Here is a 20,268-nt window from a genome sequence, read left to right as displayed (position 1 = left end):
GTGGGTGTGGGTGTGTGAAAAATTCATTGAGCATCGGTCCTGAGCTGGGTGCTGGGGATAAGAGGTTGAGCCAAATTGTCAGTGTCAGGGTTTGCAGCCTAGTGGGCGTGGTGTTTATGACCAGTGAGTGTAACTAGAAGGTAGACATTTGGGTGATTGAGTTACAGAACCATGAGAGGGCTTCCCAGAGGAAGTCCTTTGTGTTCAAATTGAGGTCTGACAGGCCAGTCGAGGTAGCCAGGTGAAGGGGAAGAAGACTCTGGGGCAGGAGGGGGTGGTGCGTTGTAGGGATGGAGAACGCAGGGCGGAGGTGGGGCTGCAGAGACAGGTGGGCCTGACTGCCAGAGTCCAGGAGCCTTTGTCTTCCGTCCAGGGGGAGTTAGGGAGAGGTGTTCAGCAGGGTGGAGAAAGGCTTTCGTTGACACATTTCAGTTATAAAGAACAGTTCTGTGTTGGGAGAAATACAGTTTTCTAAAATCCCGTGTGATGTGTAAAGCAGCGGCCATCTGTGTGACCTCTGCCTGGACCGTGGGAGTCATTGCCAGCTGCAGAGCCCAACTCCAAGGGGGGAATGGGACGGGCTAATATTACTGCTACCTGTCTGCTTTTGCTGGGGAGAAACCAACACAGTGAGCTTGTCATTGAATTATTGTAGAACGGAATACTTTGTTTTGAGTGGAGAAACTTGTTTGGAACCAGCATTTATTCATACTTGATTGAAAGTTGTATCTGCTAGGGGAATCTGTCCAATTTTTAAAGTGCTTTGTGGATTTTCTTTGTCTTTCCTTCTTTTCAATAGGATATTGAAGAACCTCTATTGGAGCCAGGTACTGATAAGAGAGACACAACAGTTATGGTTTGAAAGTTTTCCCACTGTTATTTTTTAAGCTGTTTGTATACTTTAAGTTGTTTATGGTGTTGTAAATTATTTTAATGGTGGACAATCCAGATCGTACAAGGATCAGAGATTGGAAACCCATTCATATCACCAGATCTGTGGAAGTACCGTTCTGGTTTGTGGAGGTCAAATACATTTGGTGAGATGCAGTGATTACTTTCATCTCTCTAACCACGTACAGTGGCATTTAAGTAATTCCCCCCAACCCCATGATTCTTCCATGTGTTTCTACACATGAAACAGATCTTGTGATATTTGCTGCAGTCATTTTGATTAATGCAGTTAAGGCAGGATAAAGCGGTGGTCAGGGCACTTATAGCCTGAGAAGTGACTGGATTCCAGAAGAGGAAACCGTTTCTTCATGAAAATTTCCAACGTGTTGTTCCCCTTCTGGACTGCGTTTATCTCCTGCCGGCGGAAGTTTCTGGTTTTCCTGTTGGACTGTTCTGTTCAAAGAATTACAAAGAAATTTGGAAATTGAGCTGTCCTTGAATGGTGATTGCGTTCGATTGAGCACCTTGGACATTGGAAAAATAAGTCGAAGACCCAGACTTGAACAGAAGCATGAAGACTGTCGAGAAGCAGCCACACGGTTGTAGGTGTTTAAACCTGTGGGGCCTTTTCTCTTCCATGTAGCTAGAGGCTTGCTCTCGCAGGCGGTTGGAGCGCAGGTAGTGTAACCAGTGTAACTTTGTGTACCCGCGGGTTTTCCAATCTCTGTGTAGCTAGCAGTTCTCTTCGTGTTAGTGTGGCAGCCGTGCCAGTTCCACATTTGTGATTGCTTTATTTCCCTGGTAATTAAACCTTGTGCCATTCTATTCCTGTTAAATCCGTAGAAAATGAGAAAATACTCGACATTTTGGGGGAAACTTGTAAATCTGAGCCAGTAAAAGAAGAAGGTTCCGAGCTGGAGCAGCCATTTGCACAGGAAACAAGTAGCGTGGGGCCAGACAGAAAGCTTGCGGAGGAAGAGGACCTTTTTGACAGCGCCCATCCGGAGGAGGGTGATTTAGATTTGGCCAGCGAGTCAACAGCACAAGCTCAGTCGAGCAAGGCAGACACCCTGTTAGCGGTAGTGAAAAGGGAGCCCGTGGAGCAGACAGGCGATGGCGAGAGGACGGACTGTGAGCCTGTAGGGCTAGAGAAGCCAGTTGAGCAGAGTAGTAAAGCCTCAGAGCACACGGAAGCCTGTAGCGAGGAGGCCTCGGAAGCGCCCCCGGAAGCCTCAAGCCCAGACCCCAGGGATAGCAAAGAAGACGTGAAGAAGTTTGCTTTTGAAGCTTGTAATGAAGTCCCTCCGGCTCCTAAAGAGTCCTCAGCCAGTGAGGGCGCTGATCAGAAAATGAGGTTTGTTTTTTCTCAGTTTTAGACCAGACGCTATCTCCTTTTCATTGGTCGTTTAATGACACACATAAGCTGTTGTTTCTGCAATTGGCCAGCCAGACTGATGCAATTGTAGTTTACTTCTAAAGTTTTATTTCTCTTTGTGTATTTTTAATGGGTGATTTCAATTCCTTTTGTTTTTCTCAACCTACTCTGGTTGTGCTCTTAAATTGTTAAGTGTTATCTTCAGCTAAATCGAATTGACTTTTAAGAATCTGCCATTGTATTTGGGGGGTCAGATTTCCAATATAAGCTTGTAAAGGTGCTGTTAAAATTTTATTTCAGACTAATTTTCTGGTAGGTATTCAGTTTTAGCACATATCATACTTTGATTTAGTTGTCTTCCATTTTATTCCTGTACGAGTAACAGTAACTTTTGTCTCTAGCTCTTTTAAGGAAGAAAAAGATATAAAGCCAATCATTAAAGATGAAAAAGGTATGATTTAATTGACACGGCAGGGAGCCATCTACGGATCCCTTAGTTGGGAGGGAGGGGCCTGCACGCATCCACAATTTGGATACAGTAGTTGGTTTTATTGTGGATTACTGGAATTAGTCATCTAATGGTATCTTGAGAGACTAGTTTTAAATGTTGATGAGCTTCTGTATTTTATGCCTTTGTTGTGATTATTGCTTATGGACTAGTGAAAGTCCTATTACAGGACAGGTCTACCTATGGAATAATAGAATTTTAGAAAGTGCTATCTTGGTTGAGAGCTGATCATTGAAGCCATTTCAGTTTGTAACTGACATGACGTGATTATTCCTCGAGTAAGAAAACTCAGTTTCTGTGATCCAGATTTTTCGTCTTCTGTCCAGTTTGTTGGCGGTAATTAAATTCTTGACTCAGAGGAGTCGAGACTGGATTTAGTTAGGGTTTAAGAGAGGGCTACATGTTAGGAGTGGTCGAGCTTACTGTTATGCCTTGAGGTAAAGCATAATCATCTCCCTCCTGCTTCAGGTCGAATCAGCAGTAGTTCTGGAAGGAACCTGTGGGTCAGTGGACTGTCTTCCACAACTCGAGCGACAGATCTGAAGAACCTTTTCAGCAAATATGGAAAGGTACGCTCCCCTTGACCTCCTGTCACCGTGCCTTGATTTGGCATTAAAATATTATAAACCTACGAGTTTAGGAACGTCATACTCGCTGTTAATTTTATTGGTTCTTGTTTCTGGCTGGGGGAAAACAAACAAACAAGAACAAAAACTCCAAGGTGGGGGACCCAATCAGTGGTGGCTAGTAAGCCTTGTTTCCTGGTTGAGAGTGGGTGACAGGCAGAGTAGACAGCTTATAGATCGCTGCTCAGAGAAGGTATGTAAAAGCTACAGTCTACATGTCCCTGCTGTGCTTCCACCTTCTCTTGAACAAACTATCTTTTAGCCAATACAAAACTTGAAGCTGGCATGATGAGGTTTTTTTCCCTTAACAGTGAGTGAAGAGTTGGTCTCCATGTATCTTCTACCATCTAAAGTATATAGTTTGAGAATTGGAACAGGACAGTGGCTTAAAAATAAATCAACTGGGGACTTCCCTGACGGTCCAGTGGTTAGGACTCCATGGCTTTCACTGCCGGGGGCGTGGGTTTGATCCCTGGTTGGGGAACTAAGATCCCACAAGCCACGTGGCCAAAAATTAAAAAAAAATAAAGTTAATTAAAAAAAAATTTTTTTTTTAATATATTAACTGATATATTGGTCACAGGAGCAGGAGGAAAGTAATACAGTTCAGAAGCCTTCCGAGGAACATTTAAGAATGATTTTGTTGTCTTGGAATTAGGTAGTGAAATTGTCTTATCAGAAGCCATAGCGACTGCCCTGGTCTGCTGGGGACCTGTGGGGAGTGACCCTGGGGAGAGAAGTAGGCGAGGTACTGCTCAGCGGCAGGAAGTTGCAGGGATTTCAGGCAGAGGTTTGGCATCTGTGTCATCCTGGCTGCCCAGGTCATTCCTTTGCTCAGGTCCTTGTCCCCCAAATAGGTGTTAGTGAAGGGGTTAGGGAATGAAGCAGACAGGACCCAGAAGAAGCATTCCAAAGGGTGTAGAACACTATTAAGCCCAAACCTATTCACTCACTTATTTAGAATCCGGCACTGATTGTAAAGCCAAAGCAAACAGATACAAAGGGCATTGTCATCATAGATCTTACACTGGTGGAAGATCGCTTAAGAAATAAATGCATAATGTGTTACGATAAGTATATTGAATATTTCAGTATGCCATCAGTGTGTGGTAAGAAGGCCTAATTTAGATTTGGGAAGTAGGTTCAGCAGTCGTCGCTGAGGAAGTGACATTTAGGCCAAGGGCTGCGTGATTAGTTTGCCTGGCCCTTGGAGCTCAGCTCTGGACCAGATCAACAGGACCTAGGAAGGCCCCGCAGCGGGACAAGGCTTTGGAAGTGGATGAGTAGACAAAGGCTTCTGTGAGGAGCTTGATAGCAGAGGACGGGAAGCGGGGAAAGGGCACAGACAGGAACATGGGAGCTTTTTGTGGTATCTGCTCTCACTTAAGTTTATCTGTCATCGGAAGTGATGCCCTTATAAGGATAATGTTTGATGGAAAGGTCAAATGACCCCATGATTAGCTCAGCCCTCTCGTTGAGGAGAGGGAAGAAGGCAAAGCTTCATCTCTGATATGAGAACTGACATCTGTATCCATCTCAGCAGAGGCTCTAGCCCTGTATGGGGTGCTTTGGACAGATCGGGGCTTTCTTCAGGCAGAAGTGCAAATGTCAGGGTCTGCAGGGATCCTAGGGAGCATGTATCCCCCTCACCATCTCACAGTCTGGTACACTGAGGTCCAGAGAGAGGAGAGCACTTGTTCGCGTTGACCCAATGAGTTCAGAGGAGGTCACAGCCAGAAGCCATGGCTCCTGTGTCTCAGGCTTTTTGTATATCCCAACCCTCAGGTCTTTGAATGTCCTCTGGGAACGTTTACACTTAACGAAAGCATTGGTATGGTAGCATTTAAATCTGTGCTCTTGCTCTGTGTTTTGTATCTGTCCTGTTTCTTCTTGGAATCCTTGTACCTGTTTGCTTTTTTTTTTTTTTTTTTTGATATGGACCATTTTTAAAGTCTTTATTGAATTTGTTACTGTATTGTTTCTGTTTTAAGTTTTGGTTTTTTGGCTGCGAGGCATGTGGGATCTTAGCTCCCTGACCAGGGATCAAACCCACACCCCCTGAATTGGAAGGTGAAGTCTTTTTTTAAGACATTTTAAAATTTTTAAATGTTTTTTAATTTATTTTTGGCTGTGTTGGGTCTTCGTTGCTGCGCGTGGGCTTTTCTCTAGTTGTGGCGAGTGGTGGCTACTCTTCATTGTGGTGTGTGGGCTTATTGTGGTGGCTTCTCTTGTTGCAGAGCACAGGCTCTAGGTGCGCAGGCTTCAGTAGTTGTGGCACACGGGCTTCAGTAGTTGGCGGCACGCGGGCTTAGTTGCTCCGCGGCTTGTGGGATCTTCTCGGACCAGCAATCGAATCTGTGTCCCCGGCATTGGCAGGTGGATTCTTAACCAGTGAGCCACCAGGGGAGTTCCTGGAAGGTGAAGTCTTAACCACTGGACTGCCAGGGAAGTCCCTGTTTATCTGCTTGATTTTGCACTGCATATGATTTGTGCCTTATTAGCTATATCTAGTCTATGTAACTAGTTTCTATTTTAGTTTCTTGAGGTGTAAAGTTGAGTTTATTGGAGATTTTTCTTGTTTCTTGATGTAGGCATTTATTTCTATGAACTTTGCCCTTAGATTGCTTTTGCTGCATCTCATAAATTTTGGTATGTTGTATCTCCAGGTTCATTTGTCTCGAGGTGTTATTTGATTCATCACAGTCTATCTCCCAGTGACTTTATACCAGTTCCCAAGTAGTATGAGAGCCCTACAGCAGTGCACTGCCATTTTCCCCTCCAGCCTTTGTGACGTTATCTTACGTTTTACTTCTATTTAATAAAGCACACAGTGCATTATTGGCTCTTTATTGGTGAGTTGTTTTGTTTTAAAGAAAAGTGGGTTTTAGTTACTCATGTGTATTTACCCTTTTGGGGTGCTCTTTTTTCCTTTTTGTTGGTCCATGTTCCCCCTGGGTATCGTTTTCCTTCCTCCTTCAACATGTCTTGTAGTGCAGCATTGTGGATGGTGAATTCTCACGGCATGTGCATGCCTGAGAAAGCTCTTGCTTTGCCTTTGTCTTGCTGGGTATAGAATTCAAGGTTGGCTGCTTTGCTCCAGGCGGCATAGCCACTCTGCTCCTTCTTGGTCGCGTCCTCTCCAACCAGCTGGCTGTCATTCTCACCTTTGCTCCTTAGTGTTCGTGCCTCTTGTCCTCCTCTGGCTGCCTTCACGATTTCTCTTTACCACCGGTTAAGTTTGCTGCTGCTGTGCTTTGGTTTCACTGGCGAAGTTTTTTTCCTGTGCTCTGCGCCTATGAGGACATATTGCTGTTGCTCTGGTTCATTTTGTTTTTTCTGTCTTTTTTCTTGGTTTAATTTCAAATGGTTTTTCTTACTACGTCTTCAAGTTCCCTACTTTTTTCTTTTGTCATGTCTGTCCTCAGGCCCATCTGGTGTAGTCTTTTCCAGAAATTCGGTTTGGGTATTTTTACACATCTTCCATGTGCTTACCTGATGTGCTCAGTTGTTGCTCTGCCTTTTGGAACGTACAGGATACGGCCCTCCTTGCTCACTAGTTCTGTCATTGTGTCATTTCTATTGACTGTTTCTCTTTTTCTGTGCTAGAGCCCTGTTTTCCTGCTCCTTGGCTAGCTAGCCTCATTGTCTTTGATGCCACGTGATGACTTTCACCTTGTTGGGTGCTGGTCCTTCCTGTGTCCCCATAAATGTCTTTGCGCGTTTGCTGGGTCACAGTTCAGTCACTTGCTCCTTCTGAGGCTTGTTGTTAGGCTTCACCAGTCAGGCCAGGGCAGCCTTTAGCTGTGGCTAGCTTTGTCCACTCCTGAGGCTGGACCCTTCTGAGTACTCAGCCTCACGTGCCCGGGAATTACAAGCTTTTCCACTCTGGCTGGTGGGGTCACTCCGGTAACAGTGAACCGTTTATGGTCCTGAGTGAGCCCGGGGGATTGTTCCCTCTGTCCGTTACTGGTGGGTGTCTCTCTAGCCTGGTTGGGCACCTCACACAAGTGCACGGTTGTGGGCAGCCCTCTCCTCTGTGGTATTGTGATTGCTTGCTGCCTTCATCTCCTCTGACTCTGAGCTCTGTCTGTTCAGGGATGGTGCCCCTCACTCCCTCCTCCCTGTTGCTGGCTGGAACTCCTAGGTGGTGTGCCAGGGCCGTCATAGGAGACACCCCTCGGTGTTCCCCCCTTGCAGGGCTCACCGTCCTATGCAGGCTGCTGTCCAGCGTCTGAAAACCCTTGTTGCCCACATTTCCTCCAGGTTTTTAGTTTCAGGTGGCAGGAGGGTAGCTGCTTGGTGCTCTGTCCTGGCTGGAAGCGGAAGCCCTCTCTGCCTCATGTCAGAGCTGTTCTCAGCCCGGGCCTGCACGAATTGGGGTGCATTTCTGAGTCAGCATCCCCGTAGCTTTCCATGGGAACAGTGGAATTGGAGAAAAAGGTCTGAGTGGGAAGGACTTTAGATTAATTAACAGGTTGTGGTTGATGAAGTCTAACTGTCTTTAGCTTTTCTTGTTTGTATTTTGTCACTGTGAGGGCTAATCTTAGAAGCAATTGTATTTTGATAGGTCAGGATTTATTAGAACCACTTTAATAATTTGTTATGAAGAACAATAATTTCTAGAGCAGTAAAAACAAGTGGAAATAATTCTGATGATCAGTTAACTGCTAGCAGTTCTTGATAACGTAGTGTGGTTATTTGCATGAGAAAATAAGAGTACCCTTTTCTCACAAAGGTTGTTGGAGCCAAAGTGGTGACCAATGCCCGCAGTCCCGGGGCCCGGTGCTACGGGTTTGTCACCATGTCAACGTCCGATGAGGCCACAAAGTGTATCAGCCACCTCCACAGAACTGAGCTTCATGGAAGAATGATCTCTGTTGAGAAGGTGAGGCTGTTCTTGCTGCCGTAACTCACAGAGCTCACAGGCCAGAAGACCTGGTCCCTAACCTGTTTCTGTCTGTGTTGTATTTTAGGCCAAAAACGAACCTGCTGGGAAAAAGCTGTCTGACAGAAAAGAGTGTGAAGTGAAGAAGGAAAAATTGTCTAATGTTGACAGACATCATTCTGTGGAGATCAAAGTTGAAAAGTAAAGTGCTTTTTTAAAACCTTTCCCTTCAGAGGAGGGCAGGTGGCAGCCACAGGGTCACCAGCTCCTTATTTAAATCTTGGGTGGTTTTTGGCATCTTGCTGCCACTTAGTATTTATGTCCAAGCAAGTTAGTAATCTGTTGAAAAAATAACACAGACTGAAAGATGTTTGAACAACACGGGTTTGAACTGCTCAGGTCTGCTCACACGGGCAGTTTTTTCAGGAGTAAATACTACAGTACTACAGGTGCAGAGTTGGTTGAACCTGCAGGTGTGGAACCGCGGATAGGGAGAGCCGATTATGAAGTTACATGTGGATTTTCGACTGTGGAGGGTCGATACCCCAATCCCCATGCTTTTCAAGGGTCAGCTGTGTTTTTACTTCATTCTTGGCTCTGAGCCCTTGCATGGCCTCTCAAACCTTGGAATCATTTCCTGGTCCACATTGATCTTTGTGCAGTTCTTGTATTTTATCACAGCAACTGCAGAAGCCCAGTTTTGCAAAGACAGTTTCATCCAAAGGAATGTAGCCTGATCTAATATTGAAACAAGTGACCACAAGCTAGTAGTTCACGTGTTGTCTGGCAGATAGCGAGTATTTCTTTGTTTCCCTCAGAAATTTAAGATATCCCAGGGCAGTTGTGTGTTCACCCATCCTGGTGTACCTTGGCACCATAGTTTGGGAACCACAGGTCTGAGAGACTACCTTTATAAAGGAGGTGATTTGCACCTTTAATCAAGATGAAAACAGGGACAGATCTTTCAAAGCAAGCATTCCCTATTGATACTTTTACCAAAATTGTAGGTTTATCTTTTTTGAGAAGGTAGACTTTGTTGACGGGCTTGACAGGGTGCTATTCTCAGAATGCACAGTTTATGTTGCGTTTGTATTGTCGGCACAGGTTATTTTCATTTCTAGGTCCACTCACACCCTAAAAATTGAATCTTTTGCTGAGAATGTCAGTCTCACAGTAATTCTGTTTTTCTGGGGTTTTTTTTTTTTTAATTTTTTTTTAAGTACATATTTTTTTTTAATTAATTTATTTATTTATTTATTTTGGGCTGTGTTGGGTCTTCGCTTCTGTGCGAGGGCTTTCTCTAGTTGTGGCAAGTGGGGGCCACTCTTCATCGAGGTGCGCGGGCCTCTTACTATTGCGGCCTCTCTTGTCGCGGAGCACAGGCTCCAGACGTGCAGGCTCAGTAGTTGTGGCTCACGGGCCCAGTTGCTCTGCGGCATGTGGGATCTTCCCAGACCAGGGCTCGAACCCGTGTCCCCTGCACTGGCAGGCGGATTCTCAACCACTGCGTCACCAGGGAAGCCCCTTTTTTTTTTTAATGTAAGAAAATTTATAGTTAAATAAACATGACTATGGGCATTACGTTCATAAGTTAAACTTGGTTTTTAAAGATGTACTTGTCCATCTTTGTTGTAGCCAAATTGGAATTTGTAAACCCAGGAGAAATGCATGTCAGATTAGCTTTTTTGTATTTAGGGGTGAGAACGTAATTTTATTGGCAGCTTCTCCAAAGAGACACATCCTGTTGATAGTGCTAAAAACCTGTACTGGGGGAACATGGGGAGCTGTTGGGAGTTCCTGGTATTCTTAGCACCTCGAGATGCATTTCATATGTTGATTTTCTGATTGCAAAAGTGATACATGTTTATGGGGAAAGGAAGGGGACGTAATCACTAGTTAGCGTCTGCGGTTTCCACAGCATAGGTGGTTTCCGCAGCCCCTGGAACGATGCTGTGAGGTCTGTGCTGTGTGGAAGGAGAGACAGCTCAGGAGCAGCGCCGGGCCTGAGGCGAGCAGGGGATGGCTACCCCCAGTGCAGGGCTGCTTAACTGGGTGATGAGCTTAAAATGAAACCACACTGCTTTCAAGTGGCTTGTGTAGGAGGCTGAGCATTTTAAAGTTCGTTTTTAATCTTATTCTCTTCTTCAGTGAACACCCTCATTTGACCTTTTGTGGGGTTTTTTTTGGCTGCATTGGGTCTTCGTTGCCGTGTGGGCTTTCTCCAGTTGCGGCGAGCGGGGGCTACCCTTCGTTGTGGTGCGTGGGCTTCTCATTGCGGTGGCTTCTCTTATTGCGGAGCACAGGCTCTAGGCGCGTGAGCTTCAGTAGATGTAGCACACAGGCTCAGTAGTTATGGCTCACAGGCTCTAGAGCTCAAGGCTCAGTAGTTGTGGCACATGGGCTTACTTGCTCCGCGGCATGTGGGATCTTCCTGGACCAGGGCTCGAACCTGTGCCCCCTGCATTGGCAGGGGGATTCTTAACCACTGCGCCACTGGGAATATCCCTGACTTTTCGTTTTTAAGAATTTCTAGGTTTGGTAGTCAGCCTAAGTGACATAGAGAAGCTTTTCCTAAAGAGGTTGCTTGTCTTGGATGAGTTTTTATTTAATTGCCATTTGGAAAGCACACACAGATGTCAAGCATAATCCCACTACCCAGGGCTGACACTTTCGGTATCTATTGCTCTGGTCTTTTTTTCCTACATATATATTTTTTAGACATTGCTTTTTAGGGAATTCCCTGGCAGTCTAGTGGTTAGGACTCTGTGCTTTCACTGCCGAGGGCCCAGGCTCAATCCCTGGTTGGGGAATTAAGATCCCATAAGCTGCGTGGTGCAGCAAAAAAAAAAAAAGAAAGAAATTGGTTTTTAACTTAATTAGTGTTATCAAGAAGTCCATTTGTGTCTAGGAGGTGCCGTGTGAGTCCGGAACAAGTAGGAAGGGTCTCCTTTCAAGACATTTTGTAAGGCTACTGGGAGGGAGAAGGTGCCGCCCTGGAACAGTGGAAAAGTCACGTCAGAGATGGTGTCGGGGGCTTTATTTGCAGTCAGGTAGTGAGCGGAAGCAGTCTCTAATCTGTCAGAAGAGAACCGGGTAAATAACAGTGGGCTGTGGTGCCAGCAGTCGAAAGGACCCAGATCTGTGCGTGTGTCCACACAGCCCAGCCTGCAGGGCACGCGGTGAAAGGCATTGTAGAGCGCAGCACACGAGGACCATCCCGCTGTGTCAGTCTTAAGAAATCTAGAGCATCACTGTAGGGCGTCATGGTTACGGGAATATGCAAGTGAAGCCAGGAGAGGCGGAGCCTCACAATTGACAGTAAAGGCACTGGTGGTGGCTGTCACAGGGATGGAGACTGTCACAGGGACGGCTGTATTTAGAGTGTTTTGTGTTGTAAAGGGAAAGCAGTATGTTACAAACATTTACAGTTTTCAGTTCTGATAGACACCATCAATTATTATTTTGTTTCATTTTGAAATTGAATATTTCTCAAAATAAGTAGTTTTAAAGCTTCATGCTATGGAAGTTTAGGAGGGAGGAAGTGTGAGCTGAGGGGCATCTGGGAGAGGTTTCCTCGGGCATCCTGAGCCCTGCCTGGGTAGTGGGAAGAGAGGGCAGGAGGTGCTTGTTAGCGGACCCCATAGGACCTGGCTTTCCCATCCTGGACCCTGGCACACAATGGGCATTTTGTCAGTGTGGAGTTTAACTGCCGGGGACAAACAGCAGCAGGGAATGTGGGAGACACGTTTGAATGGCAGCGACGATTTGTTTGACTGCTTAGCATGAAACTGCCTTCAGTTGAAATGGCACTAATAGTTTCTATATTTGCTGGCACCTCACGTGCCATTTTGCCTCCCCCAAAGCGTGCAGAAATTATTACCAGGTGCGGTGGGGGGGGGGGTGGTCTGGGTGAGCAGCCCAGGGCTTCCTGCAGCAGGCACCGCCCCTCCTTGTACTGTACCTCCAGTCTGTTTTATACTCTGCTTTTTGGAAAAAGTGTTTTTCCCTATAAAACTTAAAAGTAATATTCCACACATACAAGAAGAAACATTTGAAGTTAGTTTTTAACAAGCTTTCCTATGTAATTGGAGTGTTTCTCATGTCTGCTTCTGGGCCTGTTTACGCACTGGTACATCTAGCATTTTGGGAAGACACCCCACGAGCCTGTAGTTTCATCCAGCATGTTTCTAGATGTGGCAGGTAACTTAAGTGGGAAGGGGTGTATCTAAAGAGGGTATTATCATTACCACAGTTTTCAAATAATCTTTTCCCTCCAACTGGCAGCGGGCGGGTTTGCTTTGTGTGGAAGTCTGAGTGTGAGCTACTCTTGTGAGAATCTCAGGGCCTCAAGTGTGATCACCATGTTTCTAAACAGAACTGTAATTAAGAAGGAAGAGAAGATGGAGAAGAAGGAGGAAAGAAAACCTGAAAACATTAAAAAGGAAGAAAAAGATGAAGAAGAGCTGAAACCAGGAGCAGCCAATCGGTCCCGAGTCACCAGATCAGGTGATGAGAGTCTGTGGAGTGTTCACGAGAAGGGAAGAGGCGGCGGCGAGGGCAGCAGGCGGGTTGCATGGAGTGAGGGCCCAGCAGGCTCGGTGCCTTTGCTGAGCTGTGCTGCGTGCAGGAAGCTCTTAGAGGACAGAGCTTCCGGTGATGAAATGGCCAAAAGGGGTTTCTCCGCAACATCAGAAATCTGTAGTTTTTCTGGTCGGGATGTGTGTTTATTGGTGGCTCAGTGACCTGGGTGTTGGCTTCTCCTGAGTCTCCGGTAGAATAGAACGTGGGATTTGCAAGAGCAAGGTATCCTGGTTCCTATGACTAATTCCATGCAGTTCTGCACGTATGTCATTGAGTTTTCCCTGCATTTATTTATTTATTTTCTTTAAAAAATTATTTATTTATGGCTGTGCTGGGTCTTCGTTTCTGTGTGAGGGCCTTCTCTAGTTGCGGCAAGCGGGGGCCACTCTTCATCGCGGTGCGCGGGCCTCTCACTATCGTGGCCTCTCCCGTTGCGAAGCACAGGCTCCAGACGCGCAGGCTCAGCAATTGTGGCTCACGGGCTTAGTCGCTCCGCGGCACGTGGGATCCTCCCAGACCAGGGCTCGAACCCGTGTCCCCTGCATTGGCAGGCAGACTCTCAACCACTGCGCCACCAGGGAAGCCCTCCCTGCATTTATGTTGAAACCAGATATAGTAAAAAAAAAGAAAAAAATGTAGAGAAAACTAAAACCTCAGAGCATCTATACCCATTATAAAAGTTTATTGTGCAATGCACCTTCAGGTTTGCATGAGACCCCACAGAAAGTTTTGTGGAAAAAAGTGAAACCAGTGCGCTCCCCCCACACACACGCCCTCCACCCCCCATAAAACAGAAACAACCCAACCATCTGGAACCTTGGAATTTGGTACGGCACATTACAAGTTACATCTCAAGTGTTTGGGGTAATTTACCAGCAGTCTCAAGAGGAACGTGTTTTTAAAATGTTCCTCCAGTATTGTAAATCTCCCTAAATCAGTAATTGTTCTGGTTGTTAGAGCCTGCTTTTCGTGTCATTGAGGGGAAAATCAGTTTGGAAGCCTTTATTGCGGTAGATGAATGAGGGGAGCCCACCTGTCTGGCGGGGCCCTCCGAGCTGGCAGGCCGTGTCTGACTCAGCACAGGGGCCTGGGTTCTGCAGAACTCTCCAGAACGTGTGGGAGGAATGCACGTTGAAGTGCATGATCCCTGGAGCCACCGGGGTTTAGCGTGGGGGTGAAGGAGGCCCAAGCGTGGGACGTGTTTGTGCCCACGTTGCAGAATGCAGTTTAATTCCCGTTTATGCTGTAAGGTGTGAACAGATCATGCCACTTCATTCCAGACGAGCAAAGGCCTGTCGGGGCGCCCCGTCCACCTCAGACCCGCTGTTGCCATGTGGGTATCACTGACTTCACGTCACAGAGGGGAGAGAGATGGGGCGCCGAGGCTCCAGAGCTTATCAGCAGTCATTGGAGGGTGCGTCCAGAGCACCTGGTCGGCGGGGCTGCTGCCTGCGGTCAGGAGCGGGGAGGGTGTCAGCATGATTTCGTAAGTGGCTGTGTTTTCTCCTGAAGGAAGCAGAGGCATGGAACGAACAGTCGTGATGGATAAATCGAAAGGGGAACCTGTCATTAGTGTGAAAACCACAAGCAGGTCAAAGGAGAGAGTAAGTATCGCTTCTGCCCTCTCAAGTCTGGCTGGTTCTGATGGTGGTTTAACAACCACTCTGATTTGCGGTATGAGAACAACGTTGTTTCACCTTTGAAATGTTAAGAAAAAGCACTCAAAAGGCGTATTATCAAAAGGCGTATTAACTATTTAGAGTATATGTACAGACACAAACTAGGTTCTGAAACTTACTTCAAAACAATACTTAACCATGTTTGCTCCCTGTAAATTTGTTGACCCTTTGCCAGTCCTGTTAGGTTATACTGTTTTCTAGAAGGAGAATTGATTCACAAATTGGATGGAATGGGCAAGACCCAGGGCTTGTCAAGTTGGAAGGCAGGTTCTACTCTTTGGTTAATCTAATAGTACTTTATTCATTTTCTTTAGTTTTTCTAGTCTCCTATTAAATTAACCAAAAAGAAAAGTAGAGTCCACCCTAAAACTGTCTTCCATGTTATCAAAGAATGAGCTCCATTGCTTCTGTGGTCCATGCTGCTGGACAAGCTAGTTGCTTGTCCATTTTGCTTCTTCTACTCTGGAAAACAAAACCAGCTGCATCCAGCTGAAGGTTCTAACTAAAAGGTTAACGAGGAGAGTAGTGCTGTGTTAGTGAGTGCAGAGCTAACAGTATTCATCCAAGAACACTTTGTGGTCTTGAGACTTAATTTTGAAATGAACATTTGGGTTCTATAAAGCAGCAGTTCCTAATGCTGTTTTTCCTCTGGGCTATAGGAAAATCATAAAATACAGAGAAGTCTAGAGAAGAAAACCCAAAAAGGCCTATAATTTTACCACCCAAATAACTCTGATGTTAAAATAGTAAGTAATAGTGCAGGCCTGATTAGAACATACACGTGGTATAGGAAGATATAAGGTAAGCGAAGCAGAAGCCTGTGCTCTGCATGGGCTCCCCTCAAAGGGCATTACACACGCGGCACACGTGTCTACACTCAGAAGCACCGTGGGGAAAGGGTCTTCCCATAATTTGCTGCTGTATGTGATGTCTTGGAGAGCTTTGTGTATTGAGACATACAGTTCTGCTTTTTCTGCTTTTAAAAAATTTTTTTTAAAATTTGAAATAATTACAGATTCACAGGAAATTGAGGCCCAGGAACCCATCACCTGGTTTCATCCAGTGGTTCCGTCTCGTGTAACTGTGTAGCACAGTCGCAGAGCCAGGAGGGTGGTATAGGGGGTGTGAACAGTGCTAGGACATTTTGTCACCCGTGTACATTTGTGTCCCATCACCACAATCCAGATGCAGAACTAGTCCATCAGCACAAAGATCTCCTCCTTGGTATCCCTTTATTGTCACACCCACCCCACCAGCCCATCCCCAGCACTGGGAAACCTCTAACCTGTCTTACATCACCAGCATGTTGTTGTTGTGAGGAAGTGTATAAATGGAATCATGCAACCGTGACCTTGAGATGGGCCATTTCCCTCAGCGTGATGTCCCTGAAATCCATCCAGGTGGTGGTGTGTGTCCTTTTCCTTGTAAAGCTCGTATCATTCAGCTTACGGATGCACCTTGATCATTTTTAACCAGTTCCCTGGTGATGGACACTCGGTTGTTTCCACATCCCCTATTGAAAATGGCTGCAGTGCAACATTCACGTGCACGCCTCTTGGCAGTGCTGGTCCAAAGCCGCCAGGACGTTGTTCGTTGTGATAGATACTATCAGAGTGCCCTTCAGAAAGCTTATGGAGGATACTTAGGTTCACTGAGTGCGTAGCGTGTGCTGGGCCGCTAGGAAGTGGCCGAGGCCAGGCTGTGAACTTGGAGAAGGATTCGGCACCTCCACTGCCATGCTGGCCTCCCCAGAAGATCACATCCGTACCTCGGAACATAGGGCATCTGCCCTCCCTCACTCCAGCCTGCAGTGTCTGTGATCAGACTCTCAACTCTGCCCATCTTGAGGGTAATGGCGATGCTTTGGGTTGCAGATCTGTCCCTGTAATGAGGGTGTCCTCTGTGTCCCCCTCCTTTGCCTGTCTTTCTTTTGGATTGCTTTGTCTTTCATTGATGTTTTTGCCCCTTAGTGAGTGAAATAAGAAAATAAGCTGAGGAGCTTGTTAAAAATGTCTCCCAGGCCCCCCTTCCCTGGAGATTCTGAGGTGGCGGGTCTGCAGGAGGCCCTGGGTTCTGAGCTACGTAAAAACTTCCTGGGAGAGTCTGCTTGTGGCCAGTTTGGGAGTCCCAGCCTTTGAGAGCCTCAGAAATGGGTATCAGCTGTCAGTGTTTCCTGCCTTCTCCCAGAAATGGAAGAGCATAGAAGTTGCTCACTGGTACTTTCTACCTTACTGGCAGTGCTGTTTTACATTCAGGTGCCTTTGGCTTGTTCTGTTTTGAGGCCACCTGCCTGAGGCCTGAGCCAATAGCTCAGAAGTGAAAAACGCAGCCCCTCCTCCAGCTGTCTGTCTAGATAGCTAGACAGCTGCTTCGACAGCTTCCCCACTGAACCAAGGGGTCGCTGCGGGCATCGAGTGCACATGCCCTGTGCCCCTGGGGAGCCTCGTTTTGCTTTAGATAATGCAGAGCGCTTGGCTCTGCTGCTGCAGAAAAACTGCTGAGGTTTCACCCCACCTTTTCTCTTCCATTAATGCCCTTTGAAAGCAAGACTCTAGCGGCGTAACTCAGATGGCGGTGTGAGGCGGCCTGTGCTGGGGCTTCCCTGTAAACCACGTGGGATTGAAGGATCTTAGTCTAGTCCAGATGTGCATACTCCACTTGCGTCGTGCATCTGTTGTCAGCAGTTTCCTAACATTAATAAACCAATTTTGGTAAACAGAGCTCAAAGAGTCAGGATCGCAAATCGGAAAGCAAAGAGAAGAGAGACATCTTGTCCTTTGACAAAATCAAAGAGCAAAGGGAACGAGAGCGCCAGAGGCAGCGGGAACGGGAAATCCGAGAGACAGAGAGGCGGCGGTGAGTGGGGGCCGAGCGAGGCCGGCGGGTCTGTGGTCTCCTCTTGGGAGGGTTGCTCTTCCTCCCAAACGAGTCGCCTGTGTGGCCTTGGCTCACTGGCCTCCTAGTGTGTTTGCTCTGAGACCGAAAGGCGGGGGGGTTACACTGGCCCGTGGTTGTCCCGTGACATCTCATCAGAGCCCGTTTCCGCTCAGCAGCATCTCCCTGGCTGCAGTTGCACCCTGGACCAGGTGGCAAGCAGACCCACGCCGCCTGTGGCTTTGGTAGAAGGGTCTCCAGGGTTGAGGCCTCAGTTTTCGCCGCCAAACCCTTCCACGTGAATTAGATCAACATGGCAGCCCAGGAACAGGCTGGCCTGTTAGAGCTGTGATTCACATCTTCGCTCCTGAGACGTCTGCGTTTCGTGGCGTTTTCAGGCAGCAGCGGTCCCACAGCAATTCTGTGCCCCTTTGCTGAGGAGATGGTTTGTTGAAGCAGGCCTGTCATTTCCATTTTTGCTTTCTGCCATTTCACACCAGGATGTCTAGAGCTCCCTCGTCATTTTCCCTCAAACATTACCCAGTGAAGTTGTGATGCTGTAGTGTTTGGGAAACTTTCTTGAGCTAAAGCAGATCGTGGAGAAACTTCCCCAGTTTGCTTTTCCAAAACTGTGTGATTTCAGCCTCTGCATATGGGGTTTAGCAAGTAAAAGTTTCTTGGTCTGTTTGGAGATGTTTTGCTTCCAGTCGGCTTGCCCTTGGTTTGGACCCTTCCCAGGCACTGTGGGAGGGTGTGAAGAGAGCAGAACAGGGTTCCCCAGTCCCCGCTCAGCTCCTGGTGTGCGGTGGCTGATAAATGAGACCTCGGTCCCCTTCGCTGGTGACTGGCCTTCTCCTGTCCCCACACCTTCTTAGGTCCCTTCAAAATGACGTGCTCATTAAAAATACAGCCTTGTAGAGGGGAGGGGTGACAAAAAGGCAGTGTTGATTGTCTCTCTTCAGGGAAAGCTGCTATCATCCGTGTCTCCAGGGTTTTCTCCGTGCCCAGCAGGTTCAGAGTAGCAATTATCCTTTGCTTTTCTTACTTTCCTGACCTTTATTTAGCTATGGCTTTGTTTTGGTGCTCTTTGAGCCAGGTCCTCCTGGTCTGGACCTGAGGCTCTGTGTCTGCTCGTCATCACCCCCTCCCTCCCAGCTCACCCCAGCTTTGCTGTTTGGAGAAAGGGAAAGTGTGGAGATGGTGGTTTCTGGCCGATCGAGCAACTTAGGGAGCTGGTTAGTGCCGCCTAGTAGCTGGCGGAGGGGCGGCCAGGCCCGGGGCGAGCCAGTTCACATTCGGGAGCTGGAAGGTTCCAGGCTCCTTCGGAGGACGACGTCTTGATGGCCGGGCGCCACCACGTCGGGAAGTCAGGGCGGCCTTCCTGTGTTCCCCCAGAGAGCGTGAGCAGCGTGAGAGGGAGCAGCGCCTGGACGCCCTCCACGAGGGGAAGGAGAAGGCTCGGCTGCAGCGGGAGCGCCTGCAGCTCGAGCGCCAGCGGCAGCGGCTGGAGCGGGAGCGGCTGGAGCGGGAGCGGCTGGAGCGGGAGCGCGAGCGCGTGGAGCGGGAGCGCCGGAAGGAGCAGGAGCGCATCCAGCGCGAGCGCGAGGAGCTGCGGCACCAGCAGGAGCAGCTGCGCTATGAGCAGGAGCGGCGCTCGGTGCTCAGGAGGCCCTACGACGTGGGGCGGTAAGGCCCCCGCCCGGAGCGGGAGGAGGTGGTGCTTCCCCTGACGTGGAAGGGGCCGCCCCCGCTCCCGTCCACCTGAGCGTAGGGAGTCGGAGGTGTTTCAGACAGAACCTGGGCCTCTGGACGCCTGGGCAGGGCTCTTTCCTGCCACCTCTGTGGCCAGTGCAGCGTTTTTTTCCCACCCAAGTTATTCTTCAGAGAATCTTGATCATTGCCACTTGCTAAAGGGTTTGTGATGCTTTCGCCTGGGCCGTCCCGTTATTCGCACTGTGGTTCCTGGTGGAGCATGACCACTGTCTAGTGGGTAGGAGACAACCAAGCAGGCATTATGCCGCATTCACTGCCGTCTCTGTCAGGCTCGTGTGTCCTCCTCGAGGGAGAGGCACAGAGTTGGGTGCTGTGGAAAAGGAGATTGCCTTCCCGCTCAGAGAGTAGGCTTACTGCTCTCCAGCTTCTCTGAGCGGCTCGATGGACGGCCACCCATCACCCCACCACCCGTGAGCCTTATTTTCTGGTAAAGGTCAGGAAGAAGATAATTGGATACCGTCCCAAGTTGTATGTAGTTTGCCATCACCCGATCTAATTCCCTTCGCTTCTGCAAAAGCTCAGAGGGAGGTTCAGGTTAGCATAGCAGACGAGGAGGTGAGAATGTGGTGACTCGGAACCTCATTCCAGGAGAATCAAAGATTTCATTGCACTTGCATCTGAGTTCATGTGGGGATCAAGGTATTAACAGCCTTGTGACACAATTAGCTCACAGCAGTTATTTTTTCAGGATTGTCAGATGAGAATGCCAGTATGCCTTTTGGCAGTTTGGGGGATTTTAATTTATCAAATCAAAGCAATAATGATTGAATATTTAGAGATTAGCCCTGCGGGACATTTTAAATGGTACTGGGTCTGGAGAGAACGCTCCCCTCCCCACTTCTGCCCTCTTTCTTTTTCCCCTCATTCTCTTTCATAAATGAAATTTGCATCCTTTTTAAAATAAAAAACAGGCGAGATGACGCCTATTGGCCAGAGGGAAAGCGCATGGCCATGGAGGACAGATACCGCCCAGACTTCCCTCGGCCCGATCACCGTTTCCACGACTTTGACCACCGTGACCGGGGCCAGTACCAGGAGCACGTGGCCGACAGGTCAGTGCCCCGCCCCACTCCTAC

General features: G+C 47.8%; 1 protein-coding gene across 6 annotated transcripts in view; it reads left to right on the top strand.

Moving 5' to 3' along the window:
* Positions 1-20,268, top strand: part of SAFB2 (scaffold attachment factor B2) — a 91,268-nt gene that overhangs the window by 8,490 nt on the left and 62,510 nt on the right. For all 6 annotated transcript variants that reach the window (XR_014262222.1, XR_014262223.1, XR_014262224.1 and 3 more), the window contains exons 6-16: positions 800-827; positions 1,735-2,245; positions 2,668-2,717; positions 3,243-3,343; positions 8,136-8,285; positions 8,374-8,486; positions 12,661-12,791; positions 14,379-14,470; positions 17,265-17,401; positions 18,815-19,105; positions 20,104-20,244. Coding sequence is in view for 3 of the 6 variants with exons in the window: in XM_082456903.1 (XP_082313029.1) it covers positions 800-827; positions 1,735-2,245; positions 2,668-2,717; positions 3,243-3,343; positions 8,136-8,285; positions 8,374-8,486; positions 12,661-12,791; positions 14,379-14,470; positions 17,265-17,401; positions 18,815-19,105; positions 20,104-20,244 (1,745 nt within the window). In the remaining 3 variants the exon portion in view is untranslated. The remainder of the gene's footprint in view (positions 1-799; positions 828-1,734; positions 2,246-2,667; positions 2,718-3,242; positions 3,344-8,135; positions 8,286-8,373; positions 8,487-12,660; positions 12,792-14,378; positions 14,471-17,264; positions 17,402-18,814; positions 19,106-20,103; positions 20,245-20,268) is intronic.

The sequence above is a fragment of the Balaenoptera physalus genome (genome assembly GCF_965194825.1).
Source record: "Balaenoptera physalus genome assembly, chromosome: 3".
Classification (NCBI taxonomy): domain Eukaryota; kingdom Metazoa; phylum Chordata; class Mammalia; order Artiodactyla; family Balaenopteridae; genus Balaenoptera; species Balaenoptera physalus.
Note: the sequence above shows the minus strand (reverse complement) of the source record. Positions and strands in the feature narration are given on the sequence as shown.